General features: G+C 42.4%; 1 protein-coding gene across 8 annotated transcripts in view; it reads right to left on the reverse strand.

The window, feature by feature from the left end:
• WIPF1 (WAS/WASL interacting protein family member 1) overlaps positions 1 to 21813 on the reverse strand; it is a 462168-nt gene that overhangs the window by 48590 nt on the left and 391765 nt on the right. For all 8 annotated transcript variants that reach the window (XM_069225386.1, XM_069225384.1, XM_069225379.1 and 5 more), the window contains one exon: positions 844 to 1065. In XM_069225386.1, coding sequence (XP_069081487.1) covers positions 844 to 1065 — 222 coding nt within the window. The remainder of the gene's footprint in view (positions 1 to 843; positions 1066 to 21813) is intronic.

Consider the following 21813-nt stretch of genomic DNA (forward strand, 5'->3'; position numbering starts at 1 on the left):
TAAGGATTGCACCCAGAGTATTGTGATTATTTTTGTATGATAGTTTTTCTAAGAGAAATGTTTTCCTTGTTTTTTCAGTATCCACGCTTAGGATCAACTATTAAAGCTTTTAAATTACCTAGTTCAGATTTCTCTTCTATTGCCTCTTTAGCACAATAGTTATTACACTTTTTTCCCACCCATGGGCCAGTGATCCACTCTATAGTCCCTCCATGGGTTTGTCCTTTATTTTTTAGTGCTATGCAAAAAAAATCTTTTGAACCTCTAGCTTTTTTTTTCATTTTCAACTTATTGTCCACAAACGTTCTGTTGTTAGTGGCTATAGTCTAAGGCCACAGAGTGGGTGAACTAAGGGCTTTTCTAGGACATTTGCCATATTTACGTTTTTGTTGATAAAGTGATTCTCTGTTCTGGTTCATCTTTCCAACAAAAGGTTAGTTCTAATTCTCATCTCATAAGGCTTTTCAATGAAAAGATATCTCTTTCATGGCAAACGTTCAAAGAAGAAACCTGTCCAGACATGGTAGGGAATTAGCCACTTTAGATCAAGTAGAAGCACCACCAACATTTCTGGTGGAGTTATCTCCCTTACTCTACACATGGTGAAAAGACCATCAGCCTGCAGATTATAAACCTGTTATTCACTGGTAGGTTTTCTATTATTATCCGTTTCTCAGTTAGGCCCAAAGTCTCAGTTTCTGGACACTATCTTTAATTTGGTACAAAAGTGAATTCAGCTGATCAACAATTGAATATTCAAAGAGAGATTTTCATTTATTAACAAATACTCTAGGATATATAAAACAATTCTGGCAGTTTATGACAGACAAAAACATTTCTCACCTTCACAAGATTCCTTGAAACCATTTCTAACTGACGGTGGTATTGACGGAGGAAGTGGAGGAGGAGGCTGTCCCGAGCCAGGCCTCTCGGGAGGAAGAGGAGGTCTTGATCCCCCTCGGGGCGTTTCCATTCCACCTCTTGGCGGAAACGGAGCTGTTGGTGATGGTCTTGTGACACTACCATTTCTGTTCACCACAGGTGGAGGCGGTGGAGGAAGTGGCCCTGAACAAGAAAATAAAATCCAATGTTTACAGTGTGGTAAAACCAAAGATGTATTCTAGGTCCCTGAAGATCCACCTTTTGAGGGCCCAAAATTCAGCCTATAACTAGCTGAGAGATTTGGAGCCCGAGGCAGTTCACCACATTCTACAGGGTGACCCCACCAGTTTCAGCTACGCCACATTAGAAAACATGAGTTTTGTTTCTAACAAAAATAGTCATACATGTCATAGCAATACGTAGCAAAGTGCAAAAAAGCAGAAACTACAACTTCTCTGTGCTTGATGATTTGTCTATCTGTGAAATAGGGCCCTGAAAGCGCGTATCATTATAACCAGTCATGGCTAAGCACGGTCAGCAGTTTTTCCTCCATGTTTCGACATAATTTAATGAAAATATGTCGAAGGGCGCTATTTACCCAAACATTAAGTAAACATTGATAAATGCTTTTTACTTCAAACAATCTAGCAGTGTAGCAGACGCGTGCTAAAGTTCAAGCTACCTTATCGTTCGGCTTCCTTGCTTAATCAATATCACTCCAACAGCACCACGTTTAAGATAATTTTTTCTTCCACCATTGGTCTTGGCCAATGGAACTGGGCAGCAATGGAGTCAGACCTGACTAAAGTACGCTGCCAGAAGGGGTAAAATATGTGGAATAATTCAGCAAGCTCAGCTGCAGTATTATCTTTTGACATTTTAGCACACATTATTGTTGTCTGGGAAACACCTTCACCAAATAGTACAGATTTCACACCTGAATACAGCAATACGCTACTAAAAGGTGAGCTCTGATTACCTCTGCAAAGCTTCTTTCACTGGGCACTATGTGTTTCTTATAGCAACCTTTAAGCCTCATGAGCTACAACCATTTTTCGGTTCTAATCTGCATATTGTGCAAAAAGCGATGGGTAAGGTAACGAGGCAAGTGCAGTCAATGTAAATCCATAATTATGCAGAAAACACTACGGCTGTAGGTTAGGATAATTGCAGTGGCCCTGCCTACAATAACTAGGGGTAACAAAACGCCTAGTTTTTTAGTGACAAGGAAGTGAAAAGACGCCTCAGAGAGCTAAAATACGTTATGGTTTCAAATTGGCAAATTCCACTACATGAGAAATTTCCACTGTGCATTCAACATTTTTTTTTACAGAACTATAGGAGCCTCATTCACAATGATATATATATATATATATATATATATATATATATATTTTTTAAAAACAAAGGTTACAGGGACGTTATACTTAGATTCAGATGTTACAAGCACAAAACTATAGAAAATCAGCTTTTAGAGTTAGAGTTATTTCAAGTAAACATAACTCGTTCCCTAAGGTTAACTATAACCCGTGCCCTCGCCATACACTATTTTCTCATCAATAATTTTACTGTAAATGTTACAGTGATATTATCAATGATGCCCTAGAAGATGTCATTAGTGATGTATTACATAGGCTAATTAGCAGTGCACATGAGGGGACAAGTTATAGTTACCTTAGGAAATGAGTTATAGTTGCTTGAAATAAATAACTATAGAAGCTGAATTTCTATGGTTTTGTGTGTGTAAAATTGGAACCTATTACTTGCTTGTAACCTTTGGTTTTTAGTGAATTTCTAAGGTTTTAAAAAAATTCAATTTCCTAACTATAACGTCCCTGTAACCTTTACTTTTCTAAGTGAATTTCTAGTTTTTTTTAGCGTTAAGTAAGATGTCCATTGCAATGCATGGGTGGGGGAGGGTGCAGACGCATGGCCTGGCCTGGCATTGTGCTGCCCACACCCAAGCTTGCTTGCTGCTCCTGTCTCCCCTCCTCCTTGCCATCCTTTGTCTAAGTTATGCCCCTGCTCCCTCATTACAGCCCTGTGTGGCTGTTGTTCTGCCACTGCCATTCCCTCCTGCCCTGAACAGTTAGGTTGTTGCCCCATCCACCTCCCACCTACCCTCTGATGTTCGAGTCCATCCACCAACCAACCCCCTTCCCTTCTGCCCTCCATGCTCCCATGTGCTGCTACTAATCACCATTTAGCTTGATGTTTCTGCCCACTCCTGCGGGCCTCTGTTGTCCAATGCTGTGCCTCATTACTGTCCACCTGCTTAGCTTCTCTGCTTAGCTTGTTGCCCCTACTCTCGTGCCCCCTGCCCACCGAAGTCTTTGTGCTTGCCCCTGCTCCCTCCTTTTTTTCCCACCATGTTCCATGGGCCTGCCACTGCCCCTCCTATCTACTCTGAGTGTTCTATTGATTTGCCACTGCCCCTCCCACCTGCCTATCCCTGCCCCCTCCACCCTGCATGTCCGAGTTCAAGGCCCCTTACCCTTCCTCCTGTCCTCCATGGTCTATTTTGCTGCCAGCCCCATCTATGCTCTGTTGTGCTGCAACTGCTCCTCCTACCTGTCCTGCGTGGTCTGCTGAAAAGCCCTTTTCCCCGCCCTCCTACCTTCCCTTCTGTCCTTCATTGCCCTTTGTGCATGCCCCTGCCCCCTCCCTCTTGCCCACCATGGCCATTGTGCTGCCACTAACCCTCCCACTTGTCGTGCATGGGCGTCCGTACTGCCACAGCCCCTCCCACCTGCCCAGTATGGTCAGCTTGCTGCCCCTGATCCCCTTCCATCTTCCCTCCGTTATCTGTGTGTATGCCATTATAGTCTCACTGTTGCCCTTCATGGTTTGTTGTGCTTCCAGTACCCATCCCGCCAGCCCTACATTGTGGGGTTGCTGCTCCTGGCTTGCCCCCTTGCCCCCTGTTTTCCATGTGCAGGCCCCTATCCCCTCCCTCCTGCTCTGTCTGGTCTGTTGTGCCCCTGTCCCCTCCCTTCTGCCCTTCATGGTCTGTTATGCTGCATCTGTCCCTCCTGTCCGTCATGTACGGTCAGGTTGCTACCCATGCCTCCTTCCCCTCTGCTCTCTGTTGTCCATGTACATGGCCCTCTCCCCTCCCTTATGCTTTCCATGGTCCTTTGTGCTGCACTGGCATCCCACTTGACCTATGGGGTGTATTGTGCTGCTGCAACCCCTGAAGCCTGCCCTGTAATGTCAGTTTGGTGCACCTGCCTATCTCCCTCCTGCCCTCTGTTATCTGAGTCCATGTCCCTACCCCATTCCTCCTGCTCTCCATGATCCAATGTACCATACTAGCCAACACTTTGAACTTGGTATGAGGGAGTTTTGGGGAAATTTTTTCTCCATTTACTAACATTGAATAATAGACTATAGGCAGGAGACAGATAAAATAAAGCCCTTTTGGGCTTAAAAACATTGGGAGTCTCCTGCCTGAAACTGGTCTGTTAGCATGTATGGTTGTACTGGCATTGCCTACTCCTTCTGCCCTCAATGGTCTGCTATATTCTTACAGCCTCTCTTGCCTGTCCTGCATGGTTCGTTTGTTGCCTCTGCCCTCCATGGTCCATTGTGCTGCCACTGCCCCTCATGCCTGCCCAGCGTGGTCACTTGTTTCCTATGCACCCTCCCCCCTGCCCTCAATTATCCGTGTCGGTGCCTGTGACATCTGCCACCCCACAGTATTCTAATGAACAACCAGATTACTAATATTCTATATTTATTACAAAAGGGTGACATATCTGATGTAATATTGATGTAATCAAAACTGTAATACCTAAAGCATTTCCTTTAGAAATTGTAACAGGCATTTGAAATGCAATAGGACTTGGAATTAAGAGAGTTAGAGCTTTTGACTTTTTTTGCCACATAAACTGGTCAACCCTGCCTCATAATTTGGTCCTTTCCTGCCACATAATTCCACTGAACAAGCAGCTCTGCAAGACCATGCGTGACAAAAAGGGAACTTTTAATGAGAAAAAGTGAAACAAGAATTGTCAAGGATAGGGTATCAGAGCACTATACAATGATGAACAAAATGTAAGTGCTTAACTATAGTTAAACAAGCTTTGCACTGCCATTTTGTATGCTGTGCGCAAACAGGATGCACTGTCCTCTCCGTAACTGTGACGTGAGGTAACTAAGAAACAATGTGAAGTAACTTGTAGTCATGCAAAGCGCTCCAATACTGCCCATTGCGCTGTGTAAAACGTGAAAGAGCCACGGCTGCCATGAGCAGGAATTAAAAAGTAAACAATGAGAAGTAACTGTTAGTCATGCACAGCGCTCCAATACTGCCCATTGCGCTTTGTAAAACCTGAAAGTGCACTGGCCGCCATGAGCGCGAATGAAAAACAAAGTAAACAACGAGAAGTAACTGGTAGTCAAGCACAGTGCTCTAATAGTGTCCATTGCGCTAAGTAAAACTTGAAAGCGCCATGGCCGCCGTGAGCGGGAGTGAAAAAGTAAACAATGAGAAGTGAACTGGTAGTCATGGAAAGCGTGGCCGCCATGAGCACGAATGAAAAACAAAGTTAACAATGGGAAGTAACTGGTAGTCATGCAAAGCGCTCCAATACTGCTGATCATGTCTGTGCTGTGTAAAACTTGAAAGCACCATGAGCGCAAATGAAAAACAAAGTTGACAATGAGAAGTAACAGGCAGTCATGCAAAGCACTCCAAATACTGCTGATCAAGTTCGCACACTGTAAAACGTGAAAGTACAATAGCCACTATGAGAGCGAATGAAAAACTAAATAAACACTGAGAAGTAACTGGTAGTCATGCAAAGCGCTCCAATACTGCCCATTGCGCTGTGTAAAACTTGAAAGCGCCATGGCCGTCATTAATGCAAATGAAATGAGAAGTAACAGGCAGTCATGCAAAGTGCTCCAAATATGGCTGATCAAGTTTGCGCTGTGTAAAACGTGAAAGCACTATGGCCGTCATGAGAGCGAATGAAAAGCAAAATAAACAATGAGAAGTAACTGGTAGTCATGCAAAGCACTCCCAATACTGCCCATTGTGCTGTGTAAAACATGAAAGCACCAGGCTCCCCATGAGCGGGAATGACAAAGAAACCAATGAGAAGTAACTGATAGCCATGCAAAGCACTCCAATACTGCAGATTGAGTTTGCACTGTGAGCGCAAAGGGGAGAGAGCAAATAAAAAAGTAGTTTGCTCACAGTAAAACATATTGGCAACCATGCAACTATCCCTGTAACAGAGCCGGTGTCCAAGCGGGTAACAAAACCGCCCCAAGGGACAAACGTAAAGCATGTAGCAATGACATCAAGGGATTTTTGAAAGGCGAGGCCACGAACAAATGAAAATGATGGGCGTGCATTGGGCGTGGTTAAAGCCCACAGAATAGAATCCAACAGGTCTCAAATGCTTTCACGCTCACCTAAAAATGAGAGATTCTTATTCCCATAGAAATTATGGTTAGTGCTCGAAAAAACGAAAACGAGGACATATTTTCTGAGTTGTCAATTAGCGACATCGCTCTTTTAAATTATTTGCTATCTTTATGTTTTTTTTATCTAGCTGATCACCTGATTATATGTTATACTTAGGGAAGAGGAGGTGGCGTTATGGTCAGAGCTGCAGACTTTCCAACTGGAAAGCAAAGTTTGAGTTTTGGTGTCAGCTCGACATCCTGTGATTCTGGGCAAATCACTTAATCTCCCCATACCTAAAACCAAAATGAATATGTCCTTGGGCAATGTAACTGATGCTCATGTAAAGCACTCCAATAGCTTTGGGTCAAGTCTGCGCTATATAAAACTGCAAACAAATAAAGAAATTAAGTGTTCTGCACACATCTGTCCTTGGGCTACATTTGGGTGATATTTGGGCTCTTTTTTCTTTTTTTCGTTCAGATGTGCCACACTTTTGGCACAAATTCAGAATGTTAGAACTCTAGTTGCTCATTAGAACACTGTAGTAAAGCTGCTGATCACCAGGGAGTTAACTAGCAGCCTGCTACTGGTGTTGAAAGTGCATGTTTCAGTATGCATGTTGGAATGTTTAAATTAAATAGAAGAGGAGGATATTTGAGAACTTATTTAAAAACATGCCCTAATTTTATTTTCTACAGTACTACCTATAATTTAGATGACTAAGTGAACCCCCTCATTTTGTTCCTTTATAAACTAAATGTTTTAAGTTTTATCGGTTTGATTCAATCAAGATGGCTTCAGGTGTGCCACACTTTTGTCACAAATAAGACTGCTAGTACTCAAGGGAATCAACTGACAGGCTGCTCCTGTTGGAAGTATGTTTTACAGCAAATGTCAGTCTTCATTGTCATATAGCTGAGGAACATAGTGTGAATTGACAGAAAATATGCCCTCATTTTAGCTTCTGGAGCACCTTACATAACTTCTATGGGAAAATCATGAGAAAACAGTTTTCTCTGAAACATGATTCATGAAATCCCAGCAGAAGGCGTTTTCACATGGTAAAATTACCTCAAAACACACCACATTTCCCAAAATGAGTATGGTACCATCAACAAATGGTTTCTATTGTAACTAAAATCTGTTATCACCCTTTATACATTTTCCTTGTAGTGACCCTCAAAACCTGTCTCTCACTGCAATGCATTTCAATGGGGTGCTGTCATGCATATTGGTCCCAAGATGGCTTCCAGCACTTCCTGGTTGAAGTGCTCACAGCCAATCAGATGTCACCATGAAATTTGTGATTAGTCTTCGCCCAGATATACAAATTTATTTTCCCTTTAATAACTCCAAAACGAATGAACGGATTTACACCAAATAACAAAAAGCACACTCTGCGCACCAAGATCTAGATTCCTGTCAAATTTGGTATAAGTCCATTCAGTGATTCAGGCTGCAGTCGTGTCTAAAGCCTCTATGGGAAAATGCATTGGGAAAAAGTGGTTTGTGACACCCCGTGCCGCCCCTTTTTCTCAGCCTCTGCTTGATGGATCACCCCAAAACTTAAAAAAAGCAGCTGAACTGACTGTCATGAATGTATGTCAGATCAAAGCATGTTGGAGCCACGCATGCCTGAACAACGCAGTCGGAACAACAACGTTGTTACCACTAATGCCTTTACCACAAATGCCTTAACAACAATTTTTCATTGTAAAGGCATTTCTGGTAAAGGAATGCTTGGAATGACGTGCATGGTTGCAGCATGCGACCCCCCACTCCCCTAAAACCACCTCAATCACCCACCCCGCGTCTAAAATTACAACCTCCCACCCCTAAAACCACTCCAATCCCCGCCCCTAAAATTACTGCGACCCCTTACCCTGCCCCTAAAATCACCCCAAACCCCCCACCCCGCCCCTAAAACTACCTCGACCCCTGCCCCTAAAACCTAAAACCACCCCAACTCTGCCCCTAGAATTACCGCGAACCCCCACCCAACCCTAAAAACAACCCCACCCCTTAAATGACCTTGACCCCATCCCCGCCCCTAAAACCACCCCAACCCTGCCACTAAAACCACTGTGACCCCCCCCAACCCGCCCTTTAAACCTAAAAGTACCCTGACCCCCACCCTCGGCTGTAAAACCACCCCGACCCCCTCCCTTGCCCCTAAAACCTAAACTACTCCAACTCCCCACCCCTAAAACCACCCCCCCCTAAAACCACCCCAGCCCTAAAACCTAAACTACCCCAAACCTGCCCCTAAAACTACTGTGACCCTCTACCCCACCCTTAAAAGCTAAAATTACCCTTACCCCCCTGTCCCTAAAAACTAAAATTACCCCACCCCGCCCCGAAAATTACCCCCAACCCTACCCCAGCCCCACTTAGCTGACCCCGTCCTCTCCGATTCGGAGTCTGTTTTCCTCTGCCTTAACTACGCATGTTCGTTTTTCCATACATGTGTGGTTAAGGCAGAGGAAAACAGGTTTGTTGTTTAGGAAAGCGTTGTTCCACTTTCATGGACCATGGACAACGACCCTCGTTGTTCTGGCATCATGGTTTATGTTGCTTCCCGACTGTCATACTAGTATTGAAAATTTCGTTAAGATTTGTTAAATGACGCCAAAGTTATTGGCAAAACAAAAACACTTTTCCTATGGAAACTATATATATATATATATATATATATATATATATAAATATAAATATTAAAACATTGAAGTTTGCTGGCTTGCTTCCTGACCGCTGGTGGTGCCGTGAATGATCCTTCTGCAACAATGTCCCCATGATCTGAAAGGCACTGCCATCACATATTAGACGTGCTCCCTTCCTTGCAAACCTTCAATTCTAGAATCACTTTTCAGGCCATGTGTTGCTGCTCTGGCTTTCCCCTTGTTTTTACTACCCCTTTCTCTCGTCTGTCCATCCATCTCTCTTCCAATTTAATTGTTACTCTTACATGCAGGCCACACAAAGTATAACAAACGTTTCAAACATTACACGTGCCACAAATGTTCCTAACAGTTATATTGATGCCAATAAATGTACAATATTATATATTTATCTCTATTCTATTTTCATTTGTATTTTAACACCTTTAGCCCTTTATCTGTACTTTCTAAAGTGCACATCACTTTGCCATACCACACAAAGAAAATTAAAAAATGCGATAGCAGAAACCAACGTGTGTGTGTGGGGGGGGGGGGGGGGGGGGAGGGTAGGGGGGAATCCTACTTGCAGAACATTGCTATCTCAGTGAGGACATAAAATGATTATTCTTGGTTAAGAAATGCCTACTTTGATTTGCCTCTGAGCCATAATTTTACATTTTTTTCATTATACCATAAATACAGAAAAGGCGAGTGACAAGTCTTACATTAATTTTGATTTAAAAGTAAAAATTATAATCAAGATAGAACATTCAGAATAATTCGAGAAAGTCTCAGAATATAAAACAAAGGGAATAGTCAAGAGAAGTAATAAAAACGGAAGAGTAAGAAATATAACAAGTCATAAGAAATTAAAAAAGCAGTAAAAGAACTGAGAAAATTAGGGGGCGCTAACACAGACTAAAACAACTGGGATGTGATGTGGGCAATCACAGAAACCCAAATAATTACCACAGGATTTGCAAAAAATGTGGCATTTAGTTTATCAGTCCATATGATATTTTTTCCAGTACTGCTTCAATTAACATATTTCTATTGATGATTGGTGTATACATTTACAGCTTCTTAAAACAATTCGTATGTCAATGGTAAAACATTTGAGATTAAGAGCCCATATTATAGTATAGATGATTAAGGTGGGATAAACTGTTGAAGGCGATGGCAAAGGATAGCAAAATAAAGACAGTATTCATAATCAATTCAAGCATCATTTAACTTCTGGCTACCAATCCATGAGCAACATGCACTAGATAAAGATATGAATATGACATTCAACTTGGTAATCACCCGTCCAACAAGATGAACTGATTTTTAGGTTGCTTCTTAGGTTGAGCCAGTTAAGTTTTAGTTGAGTTCTTAAGAAACTTTAATGACGAGTATGCAGAATTTTAGAATCCAGGATTGAGAATCTGCTGCAAGTTTACATTAAGGCAGTGGTCTTCAAACTTTTTAAGGCCGCCCACCCTCCCTAACCCCCAGTGGGGAAAAAAATTATAATTGGCCCCCCCCTGAATTTTTCACAATTTGTCTATTAAATTGGCAAGGTTTAAACATATCTAACCTTATTTAAACACTGCAGTTAAGTTATGTTACTGTTTTAAAAATGTAATTAAATACATGATGCTAAACATACTATTCTGGTCAGACAGGCCTTACTATAGCCTTAGAACCCGCCGTAGCGGGCTCTACCGGCTATTAAAGGCCCGCTCCCCGCGTTAAATGCCCGAGCCGAAGGCGAGGGCATTTAACAAGGGAGAGGGACTTTAATAGCCGGTAGAGCCCGCTACGGCGGGTTCTAAGGCTATTAGAACATTCTGCCACTCAGGGCAGAATGTTCTATTAAAAAAAAAAATGTTCACAGAGCCCGAGGGGATTAAAATCCTCTCGGGCTCCGTGAGGCTTTGTTCACAGCTGTTGCTGTGAACAAAGCGAACATTGGAATGTTGGCGCTGCGGGCTTTTACCGGCCAGTAAAAGCCTGCAGCACTCCATTGTTTTCAATGGAGCCCCCAGCATTCCAATATTCTGATAATGTGTAAATGTATCCACAGTGTGACTAATAGAAGTGGGGGTGTGGGTTCTGAAGTGTATTTGGAGTCCCTTCCCTTTTGACACCTACTCCCATCTTGGATATAAATAACAAAATGTGTTAGTGATGGCCCATTACAGAGTGGTTTACTGCTGCTGAGTTTATTCAGCTTAAAACAAAGTCATGTTTTTAGCATAAATGCTTTGTTGGGCCAGAGCCTGCCCCCTCTGTGTTCACATGAGGCCCTCTTGGCCCTTCCCACCCCCAATTTGAAGACCCCTGCCGTAAGGTCTTTTTCTCAGTGTACAAAGAATGTGTTTGTGCCAAATGCTACCTCAGGTTACAGCCTTTATTGAAATTGCAGTCAGAAAAAATTAGGTTCTCAAAGAAGAAAGCAGATGTAGAAGTGAAGGACATTTTGTGGATACAGCAACTTCGAAACTTAGTAGTTCCAGAATTCTATGAGGTACAAGTTCTAGTTTTGATAAGTTCTTTAAAATAAATACAATTATAATTTCAAATTAAGTGCCTTAAATAAACGCTACAATGACTACTCCAGCCCTGCAATGAATCTCCACCAGCTGAATGATGATGGCTGGGTTATTTAAGATACAGGCAAATTAATGTTGGTACATATTAAACCATTTGTGTTTTTCTAGAATTCAGAAGAATTTCTGGCAGTTCCAACTGTATCTTAAAGGAGAGGAGGCTGGTAACAAAAAGTGCTGTTTTTAGAGATGTGTCATTGAGAGACGATTCCCCAATGTAGGTCAATTTAGGAATGAGTCTCTTATTGTCTCAGTTGGTGTTACACAGTCTTTAGCATGTGGAATGATGAAGTTTGTATGATACCTCGAGACTAGAAAATTCAAAATCAAAGCTTCCCATTCCAGCTGCTTAGTGAGATTCTGAAAACTGATTTGAGATTGGTGACAGTACCATGAAGTGATGCACTCACAAATGAAATGTTATCTATTTCAGTTCAATACATATCAATGAGATATACAGTAATCAATAGGTGCTAGTCCTTAAACAATTCCCCTGTCACTCAATTTTTTTTTATAATTTCAGAACTATCACCTCGGGGAATGTCACATTTACAATTGTATCTCTGATTCACTTATGATCAAGAAGATTAGCAGATTGTGAGTACTCACAAAGTTGACAGCAATCTCTGTGTGCAACCAACTGCAAATGTTCATTTACCAACCTTTAAATGTATTTCTATCTTCAGATTGGTGATGAATTCAGACATATTATATTTCAAAGACTTATTCGAATTGGTACCTTCTTGGAGGTTGAATACCAACTAAGTACTGGAATTGTTGATGGTTATTCATTTTATTACACAGTTGAACTGGTGTTTAGGGGCGTCACTGGCTGTCTTTTCTTAACGTTACTTATTCTACATTTATTTTTATCGTTTCCTTTTGTCACTTCACATTTCTTTTTTAATTTGTGTGTTGCATGTGGTGTGAATATGACCTTTATCTGAGAGGTATCTATCCTTACAGGGATAAAAGTAACTACAGAACTTATACTTGAATAATTCTGAATAATAGGCATTCTCCCTTTGTGCACTGTGGTGAGTTCTAGTAATCCCAGTACATGCCTTCACTATTTAATCTTGATTCACTCCACCAAATCAGAACCACTGTGGACCCCTCAAAAGATTTTAGTAACATTTTTATGCTCTGTGAATATCGGTATAGTATGCTAATCTAACCATCAATTATTTCTTTTTATTTTTGTGTCTGACTCTTTTTTTTACTATTTACTGGTCTCTGGTCACTTTCTGTTTGTGACTGGTGGGTACATGTATAGGCTACATGCATACTTCATTTCTAATGGCTCCCAGGCAATGAATTGTCCCGATGAAGTGACCTCATTGTCGATAAGCATGTGTTGCCCCCCTTTGTTTCTGTGATTAATATGATTGACTCACATTAAGATATGTCCTGGAATAAATGAGATCGAGACTCAGTAATCATCAAGCAATCCTGGGTAGTGTTAATTATAGAAATTATTTTTAACAGGAGTCTTGTAATCACCCTTTTATTAACAGACCTCAGGCATAGCCTGGCTCCGAGTTTATGGTTTGTCGGTGCCAAGGGGAAGGTAATACACAGTTCTCGAGCTCTGGTAAGCCTGACAATTAAAGCCTTTTCCTCTTTTCTGTTTCGTGATACATTTGCATGTTTGTTGGTAAAAGAGGCATAACTTTTGTCTAGTATTAATATTATTATTATAACCTATCAAAGATCCACATTTATTGCCCACAAAATAGGGGGCTCAGGCAGAGATTTGTGGAATAGAGAAAGTCCCAAGCACCTCATCTGCAAAGAGTTGAAATTTGACGGTTTGCTCTTCATACCAGCGTACTTTCAATTGAGCACTTTATGACTCATACATGTGATTCTTGCAATGAGAGACATATCATCATCAAATACTTTATTTCGGCAAATTGTCATAAAAGCAAAAATATAATACATCAGATAAAACATTAAAAAATATAAAATTGAAAAAAATGAGTATACAGATAAAAACAACATTATGAGCAAGAATGATAAAGTGCAAGGCAAAATAGTACACCATCCCTGTTCAGAGCTGCAAAGGATAACCCCTGTCTATAGTTTCTGGACAGTTTCCCGCTGTTGCATAGAAAAGTGGATGAGTTAATTCTGGCTAGAACACAACTTTTGATGCTATCTCCACATCATTAATAAGTAGCGAGACACAGCAAACACTATGCACTGCTTAGTGCCTGTTTTTAAGATCCGCAGAGCCGCAGCAAATTCTCTCACCCCAAGGTTGCGGCAAACAGGTATGAGCCATTCCCGTCTTCCCAAATGATAAGCAGGACAGAAAAAAAAAGAATATGCCCTTCAGTCTCCTCATTTCAGCTGCATACTGGGCATAAACTTCCTCCATACACAGACGGGCGCCCCCACAAGACAGTAAAAGATGCAAGAGGAAGTGTACCATACCAAAATTGCAGGTACATCTTCCTCGCTTGGGGAGGTTCTATCTCATTTAAAAAACATTCAAATTTGAATATATCTTTAAATAAAATAAATGCATCCATAAGGATATCGCATAAAGCATGTGCAAGCAGTTGCAGCCTATTGGATTGCCTGCATTTCCCTTTCAAAAGCGATTTACTATTTGTAGAATCTTCCCAGGGATAAGTCCAAAAGTATTGGCCGCCCATCTTTACCAGGGTCTCCTTCACATATCTAACCCAGGGAATACTTCCTGATCCCGAAATACCCAGGACTTCCTTCAGCCCTTCTTGATAGGTCACGAGCTCTTCTGGTGCCCAAATATGTTTCCAAAACAGTATGGGACCAAAGCCTACCACCTCTGAAACTGGCATTACATTTATGTACCGCAAAAAGCGTCTTCCCACAGTTTACAAGCTTCCCATGTCCTTATGACCCACAACTTGACTCCATAAAGAGATGAACCAAGCGTCTGATGTTTGTAAATCTGGATCACTGGGGACGATGGGTGAAAACTCTAATTGAAGTCCCTGTATTCTGCATCACAGTAAGCTTTGATTGGGCTATGTGGCGAATACAATCAAGCTGCTCTGTTACAGTCAGCCCTAAATACACAAATATTTGGACTTTCTCTAAGGGGATCCTTAACAGCTTTGGATTTGGTCTCGTACTGGGGCAACGATTCAAAACCATGTATTTAGTTTTGGCCACGTTTATTTCAAGTCCCCTCTGAGCACAGAATCTCACAAAGCAATCTTAAATCTTTTGGAGCCTCATTGGTGATTTTGATAATAGTAAAGTGTTGTCTGCGAACATCAAGGCCGGGGCAGTCAAGAAGTATATTAGGTCATTGACACATAATGCAAAGCGAGTTGGGGTCAGGACACAACCCTGCCTTACTACTCTACTGACAGGGAATGCTTCAGTCATCCCACCCAGCTTTCCACAGCGGACCTGTGTATAATTATGGCAATGGAGATTTATTATGGCAGCCAGGAGGTCACCAGGGACCCCCATACGTGTCAAAACACGCCAAAGTGTTTCCCTGGGTACCAAATAAAATGCAGAACGTAAGTCAATGAAAGCAACGGAGAGTCGGCCACCTCCCTGTATCACTATATTCCAGTAAATAAGCTGAAGTCTAAAAGCCTGATCTACCGTATGAGTGTGTACCCTAAACTCTGTCTGGAGGGAGATAGTATTGCTCTGTCCTCAATCCAAGGGAACAACTGCTCCAAAATAACTCTACTGAATAACGTTTGGGAGCAGTCAATGAGGCTAACTGGCCTGTAATTGCATGGATCAAGTAGAGAACCTTTCCTGTGAATTGGGACTATCCCAGCCCCTGCCCAGGGTGGTTGTAAAGAGGCCCCTAATAAAATTGAGTTAAATAAGATTACACAATAAGGAGCCCAGATCTCAACCTCCCCCTTGTACAGGTCTTCTGGTATTTTATCAAGACCAGGGGCTTTATTAGAAACTATCTTCAGCACCACCAGTCTTACCTCAGACAGTGCTATTGGCACAATTTCCATTTGTGGCTCCTCTCTGATCCCCCAACTAAATCTCCTTGCATCCTGAGAGATGCATCAATACCCTAAGTGCTATTAGGGACACACAATCTAGACAAGTGAGCGACCCAAGCTGCAGGGACAATCACCCTCTACCGGACAGTGGCCCTCTGTTGATCCCGTTGCAAGCAGGTTTCAGAAGGCTCGTTGATCACACTTCCTAGCTGCTTCGTGTAAACCTTCCCACAACCTCCTGTCCCAATCTTTTTTTCACAAAACTAATACACTTCTTATATGCCGCCCTCTTCCCTTTTATTTCCCCTTATATTGAGACTGTATAGCTGACATGAGGTCTGCCCTGGCTGTCTTACGAGCCTTGTTACACCAGGACGTGGGGGGCTCTGTCCTAAAGGACTTTTTGTAGCCACATAAAAATAATCCCTAAGTTGTGAGGTTGCTATGGATAATACATACTTGCTCTAACGGGTTACCCTGGACCGCATCCCACTTCAGAGACTGGATCTGCTCAATGCTACATCCAACAGCCCTATATAGTCCTTGCAGATGTTCACTGGAAGTAGCCATAGAGGCCCATTTAAAACAACGCTTGTTACTGGAAATTTGCAAGCTATGGTCAAAGGGCTCATCAATACTACCCCTCTCGTTCACTGCTGGGAGTTCTACAACAAGGACCAATGCATTATGGTCACCGTCCTCTCTATCAAGTACTGTTATATCTCTTATATGCGGCCAAACCCTTACATCTGCCAGGATATAATCAATGAGGCTTGTTCCTGGGGTCTGATTGAAAGTGTGTTTCCCTTCTTTATCAGAGTGTGTTCTGCCATTTGTTGCCCGCAAACCCTGGTTCAATGTTAGCACATTAATTTGCAATGTCATGGCAGTTCACTACCTAATTAGGTGGTATTTTCAGGGAAGGGATCAACCAAACAACATACTCATCATGTGTTAGGGGAACTGGGCCAGCATTCAGGGGTTCAAACGGACTGTTAAAATCCCCACCCACAAGCTTCACTACTTCCCCCGGCACATTAGTTGTATGTGTATACAGTAACTCAACAATTGGACAGTCACTATTGGTCCCCCCACGCCTTATGTAGACAGTGTAAATATAAACACACATTGAAGGAAAAGTTATCAAAAACACAAAGAATATCCATTGAGGGAATTATTAAGTCTTGAGCCATGCAGATAAGTGTACTGCTTAACCAAGTAACTAGCCCTCCTGAGGGCCTACCTCTGCCCCCTGTAACAGCTAACTTACTAAACATAGTGTAGCCAGATCAGTGAACAAGCCTGGTAGACCAAATTTCCTGAAAAAGACAGATTGAGTATGCATCTATAAATTCGCCCCAATCTGTAAGCTCAACTTTATTGATCAACCCTGCCACATTCCACGATACTAATCTAATGTGGTTTGCAGAGGACTCATTTTTGGGGTCATTGCAAAGGACCTACGGAAATTATACTGTCTTTTCACTGGAATGGGAAATTCGAGGAAAGAAATGCCAAGCAACTAAAGAGGCAGGCCCCCTTTAATCATTTGTTATTAGTTTGTTAGTGGTACGCTGTTCGCCCACGCCCTGGGTCATGCTTACATCAGGATCAGAATAATAGGACTTAAGTTGATGCAACCCACCAATATTATCTGCTTCCACATTTACCAATGACCCACGAGAAGCAATGTCCTGCGAACAGCGCCCCTTCTCCTCACCTGGCCTATGAGAGTCCCATCCAGAAGAGTTGTCGCCAATTTACCCCTGCAAATGACTTTATTTGGTGTTACCTCCCTAACCCCCGTTACCAGACCAGTAGTACACACCCTCCCAGAAGTAATCTTTATGATATTGAGTCAGCCTACCTTATGTAGTGCGACAAAGCCATTATATACAGGGATTCCAAATATGCCTGTTTGACTAAGATGTTTATTGGAACTCACCAACAGGTCCCTATCCGGATGCAAACACCTTTTATGAGACAACAAGACCTGCTTCTGGACATGGCCAGGTTTGTAAAAGTACCTCAGCAGAAGAGGCTCAATAGAAATTTCTGCAGTAGGACCCCAAGTGTGTCTAAAACGTAAACTCTGCACCAACCTAGGTGATCTAAAATTTATCACAACACAATCTCCTTGCCGATCCACTGGTCCCAACCCCAACCAGCCCACCCTGCATGCTAAAAGGATATAATTTGCCATGGCAAGAGGAAAGTTCCTATAATGAACCAGACAATTTAGGCACTTGTTGGTAAGTTCTTCCTGGTTCTCCCTCTGAGCCTTGTGCAGATGAGGCACGCCTGCTAAATAATAACACCTAGGGACAGCTTGCAGGTGGAAGATTTCTAACAGATTGCTTCTGCAAAGTGTTGGTCAATGGTTGGGTTAAACCCATCCCCTCCCTCAGGGAATATGAGACACCCTCAAGCCTGGGAACAGCAGGGACAGTTCCTTGTGAACCTTTGCGTGCTATATGTCCATCAGAATTGAGTGCAGTGGGAGTGCACCGGATGTCTTCAACCTGAAGCTGCGAGGCAGTAGTTCCATTCCTTGACAGAGTTGCGGAGCGACATGTGTTTTTTGTCTGAGGACTCCCCCACCCCCACCCCAGGGCCAAAACAGCTGTTTTTTTGTAATTTGCTCTGTAGCAACTTAAGATCGGGGATTCCCTTCTCAAATTCTGCCAATCGGGCAGAATATGAGAGAGTTCGGCCACCATAATATTTCTGATCTTCATTAGGCATGCCTCAATTAGGTTGTTGACCCAAGTTGGAGTGGACCAGGCCTCCTCTCGAGCTAAAACATCATTGTTGCCAGAGGCCGAAGCTTCATGTTGGTAGTCCATGGTGGAAATTATCTTTGTCCAAGGGTGCCCTCCAGACTGTTTATCCTGGATAGGAAGTACCTCCCTTAGCTGGAACATCAATGCAGGAACTAGAGGTTTGAGCTTGAAGGGCAGTTTCATCCAATTCCTCATCTACTAAGGTAGCACAGGAAAGGCCCTGATGTGAAAGGCCACCGATAGACAAACTCATGTCTGCCCCCAGAGACAACCACCTTTCTGTTGAAGCAATTTCTGTGGAAGTGATCCCATGTTCTTAATGCTCGTTGTATGTGGGTGTGTGGGTGGGAGGGGGGGGGGGTCGCAGTAGCGGTGTCCCCAGCACCATTCCTTTCACCCATGCCACCAGTTATGTGCCTGACTGGAGTATTTTGAAATCACAGTACTTGTCACTTAGAAAAAGAACCAGGGAGTGTTAAACAATGCAATACAGTACTGCAGCGCTGCATAGGCACTCAAGTGACCAGATGGAGAACAGTAATCAAAGGGGGCGGCATAACCCACACTTACCCCTGGGTTGCTTGCGCAAGGTGTGTCAGAAATTGGGCCCAGCCCAGCCAAACCTTGTCTGGCCGCGGACAGTGCATATGAGCCCAGTCTTCGCCTGGGCGCAAGCCCGGGCACGTTCCGCACAGTGGGACCCAGCCAATACCTTTGTAGCTCCACAGGGTGTGTAGAGAACAACGAGGCGGCCTTCCTGCCTCAAGTAATGCCAGGAAAGTAAGCCCTGGTCCCCTAGCCTGGCTCAAAAGCATCTTGCGCAGCGGGTCTCAGCCAGTACCTTTTTAGACATATTATGAATCAGAAAATGCTTGAAGGGTAGTGAAAGCAGAGGCCGGTTCAGGAAACAAGCAAACAGTTTTTAGGCTTCTCTTTCTGCCCAAACTGAGAATCAGGAATTTGCATTAAGTGTGACTTCATCATACATTAGTGATTAAATTTCACCATGATGAAAAGCCAAAGGGGAGACAAATACAACTTTAAATCCATTAGAAGACAGGGCACAATAGCAGGAAGCCCAATATCACGTTTACAATAACAGCAATGCTCCAGCGCAAGCGGTCAATAGTATATTACATATTTCTCCATTACCATTTTACAACATGTATTCTAGTGATACAGCACATCATAGTTCTTGCAGTTTTTACATTGAAACAATTTGAGCTTATTATCCTAAAAAAAAAAAAAAAAAAAAAAACCTTAAATGTCTTCTATACCAGGCATTTTTAAATATATTTGCCTAATAGTTCCTCTCAATATTTTTTGCCTCTCACAGATTCATTAATTGATTTTGCATTCTCATTGCACTTTTTAGGACTATTTTTTAAATGTTTCCTAGCAATTCATTGTGCTCGCCACAGCGTAGTATAAAGCTTCTATTTTCCAAATTCGCAAATACTTGATGCTAAAAAAGTTTAACTTCATACCACTTCTAACTACCAGAAACAGTAGGTTTAATCTCCACCTTGTAATCTAAGTTCTCAATCCAGAGATCTTCATTTTCTTTCGGTTTTTGAAGGCTCAAAGAGCTACCAAATGAAGAAATGTTCTTCTGAGTTTCCTACTCCCAATCATGATCATCCATCTCAAAACTCTCCTGTTGCGTCTTATGTGTTCCTCTTCAGGTCTTCCTCCTAATTAGTTCCTTATCAAGTCTCAACCTCTGACTTGCTTTTGTAAATCAAGTTTACACCTGATATACCTTATGGCTATCCATTTCTTACACTGTATTAACAAGACAATTGTTTCCTTCCAGAATTTAGTATGTAAATGGGTACACTGGAGGGGCAGACGCGATTCTAGTGCTGCAACCCCCACTTTAGACCTCTGCAAGCAGTGTAAACTTTGGCAACCCTAGAATAGATCTCATCATCTTGTGCTGGACTACTTTAAAATTTGAGTGCATAGTCTACCGTCAACCATTGCTCCCGCAGCTTACTTTTGATAGAATATTTTTAATCAAAGATCATTACACACTGTATGAGAGCCTCATCTCTAAATTTATAGCAAAACGTATATAACAATTTTGCACTATTTTTTATTTACTATATTTACTCTTAGAACACCTGTCCACATACTGCTAGTTGCACAAGTTCAAGCCTTGTTAATCTTATCTATTTGCACATTCAACTTCCAACTTGGGAAGAGCCCAGCTAAACTTTGGTTTCTCCTTGCCAAAGACAACTGCATTTTGACATGTATTTCCCTGGGCCTGACAGCCTTGCTAACTACACCAAATCTATTGTCAAGGTCTCTTGGCATGCAGTCCAATCTAACCATCTCACTGGCACATGAGGATTTATACTCTACATTGTATAGATTTAGCAGAATAAATGCTCCATTGGTTATCAGACTCTCCCAAACAAAAATAAACAGCAAGGCCGCCAAAGATAACCCTTCTCTGAATTGTCCTTTTGTATTGAACAGAAAAGCCATATTTCCATTTCTCCTCTTCTCAATGTGCCAATGCTCAAGACGTTACTATTATCAAATTAAATGCAGCCTCTTCCGTGTAGTTATTACCTTTCTGGTCCTAGATCATGGTATCCTAAAAGGTCAAATGCTGAAAAAAGGTAGTTATGCTAATTGTTCAGAGTAGGGCTGGAGATCAGTTCTTTTTGCATTTGTCGCCCCAAGTGGGAAGGGTATGCCCAGACATGGGTCCTGTGCTCACTGCACCACTGGATTCAAGCTAGCCCACCTGATGAAGGGTGATACCCTGAAACCGGTACTAGGATGCTTGTTTCCGGTCCAGGGAGGACCTGGCTTGGCAGTTTGGGTTGTACTGTTCCCATAAGGAACAGGGTTAAGACTGATTTGCATATGGCTGGGTCCAAATTGGGATGGCGTGGTGAGCAAAAAAATTATGGATTAAACCCAGATCTTTGTGACTGGGGGGTGAATGTTTGCATTGTTCAGCATTTCGTCCATCATATGTTCTAATTGCCTCCAACACATACACCAACAGATTTCTCCTATTCATGCTTGGATACCATATCGGATAATGCAGTTCACTGAAGACTCCAAGGCTTGAGGGGAAGTCTCTCTAATCTTGCTCCTCCAGCTAACTTCTCACAGCCCCTCTCACTGGCTCTTGTCTCACAGCGTTCACCTGCCTTCTCATGTAGAGTGCCAAATTGCCTAGAGTCACTACTGGTAGAAGAGGGACATTCTGTTTCTCTGCAAAATGCACCATCAGACCACTTGCAGTCGCCGCCACAGTGGGCCGTGCTAGTATATATAAACGTAACCATGGTCCTCTAACAGTAGTTCTCATTCCACTGTCCATCTTCCGTCCCATTTATTTCACCTCTTATCAAAGTAGTTTTCCTAGATCATTGTTAATAAATAAAATGTAAACATGGTAATAAAAAGGTTCTAGTAGCCTTTAGACGCTCCATTATATGCTGTGGGCATTTCTAGAGTGCAATCCAATCA

This window comes from Pleurodeles waltl, chromosome 3_1, assembly GCF_031143425.1.
Source record: "Pleurodeles waltl isolate 20211129_DDA chromosome 3_1, aPleWal1.hap1.20221129, whole genome shotgun sequence".
Taxonomy (NCBI): domain Eukaryota; kingdom Metazoa; phylum Chordata; class Amphibia; order Caudata; family Salamandridae; genus Pleurodeles; species Pleurodeles waltl.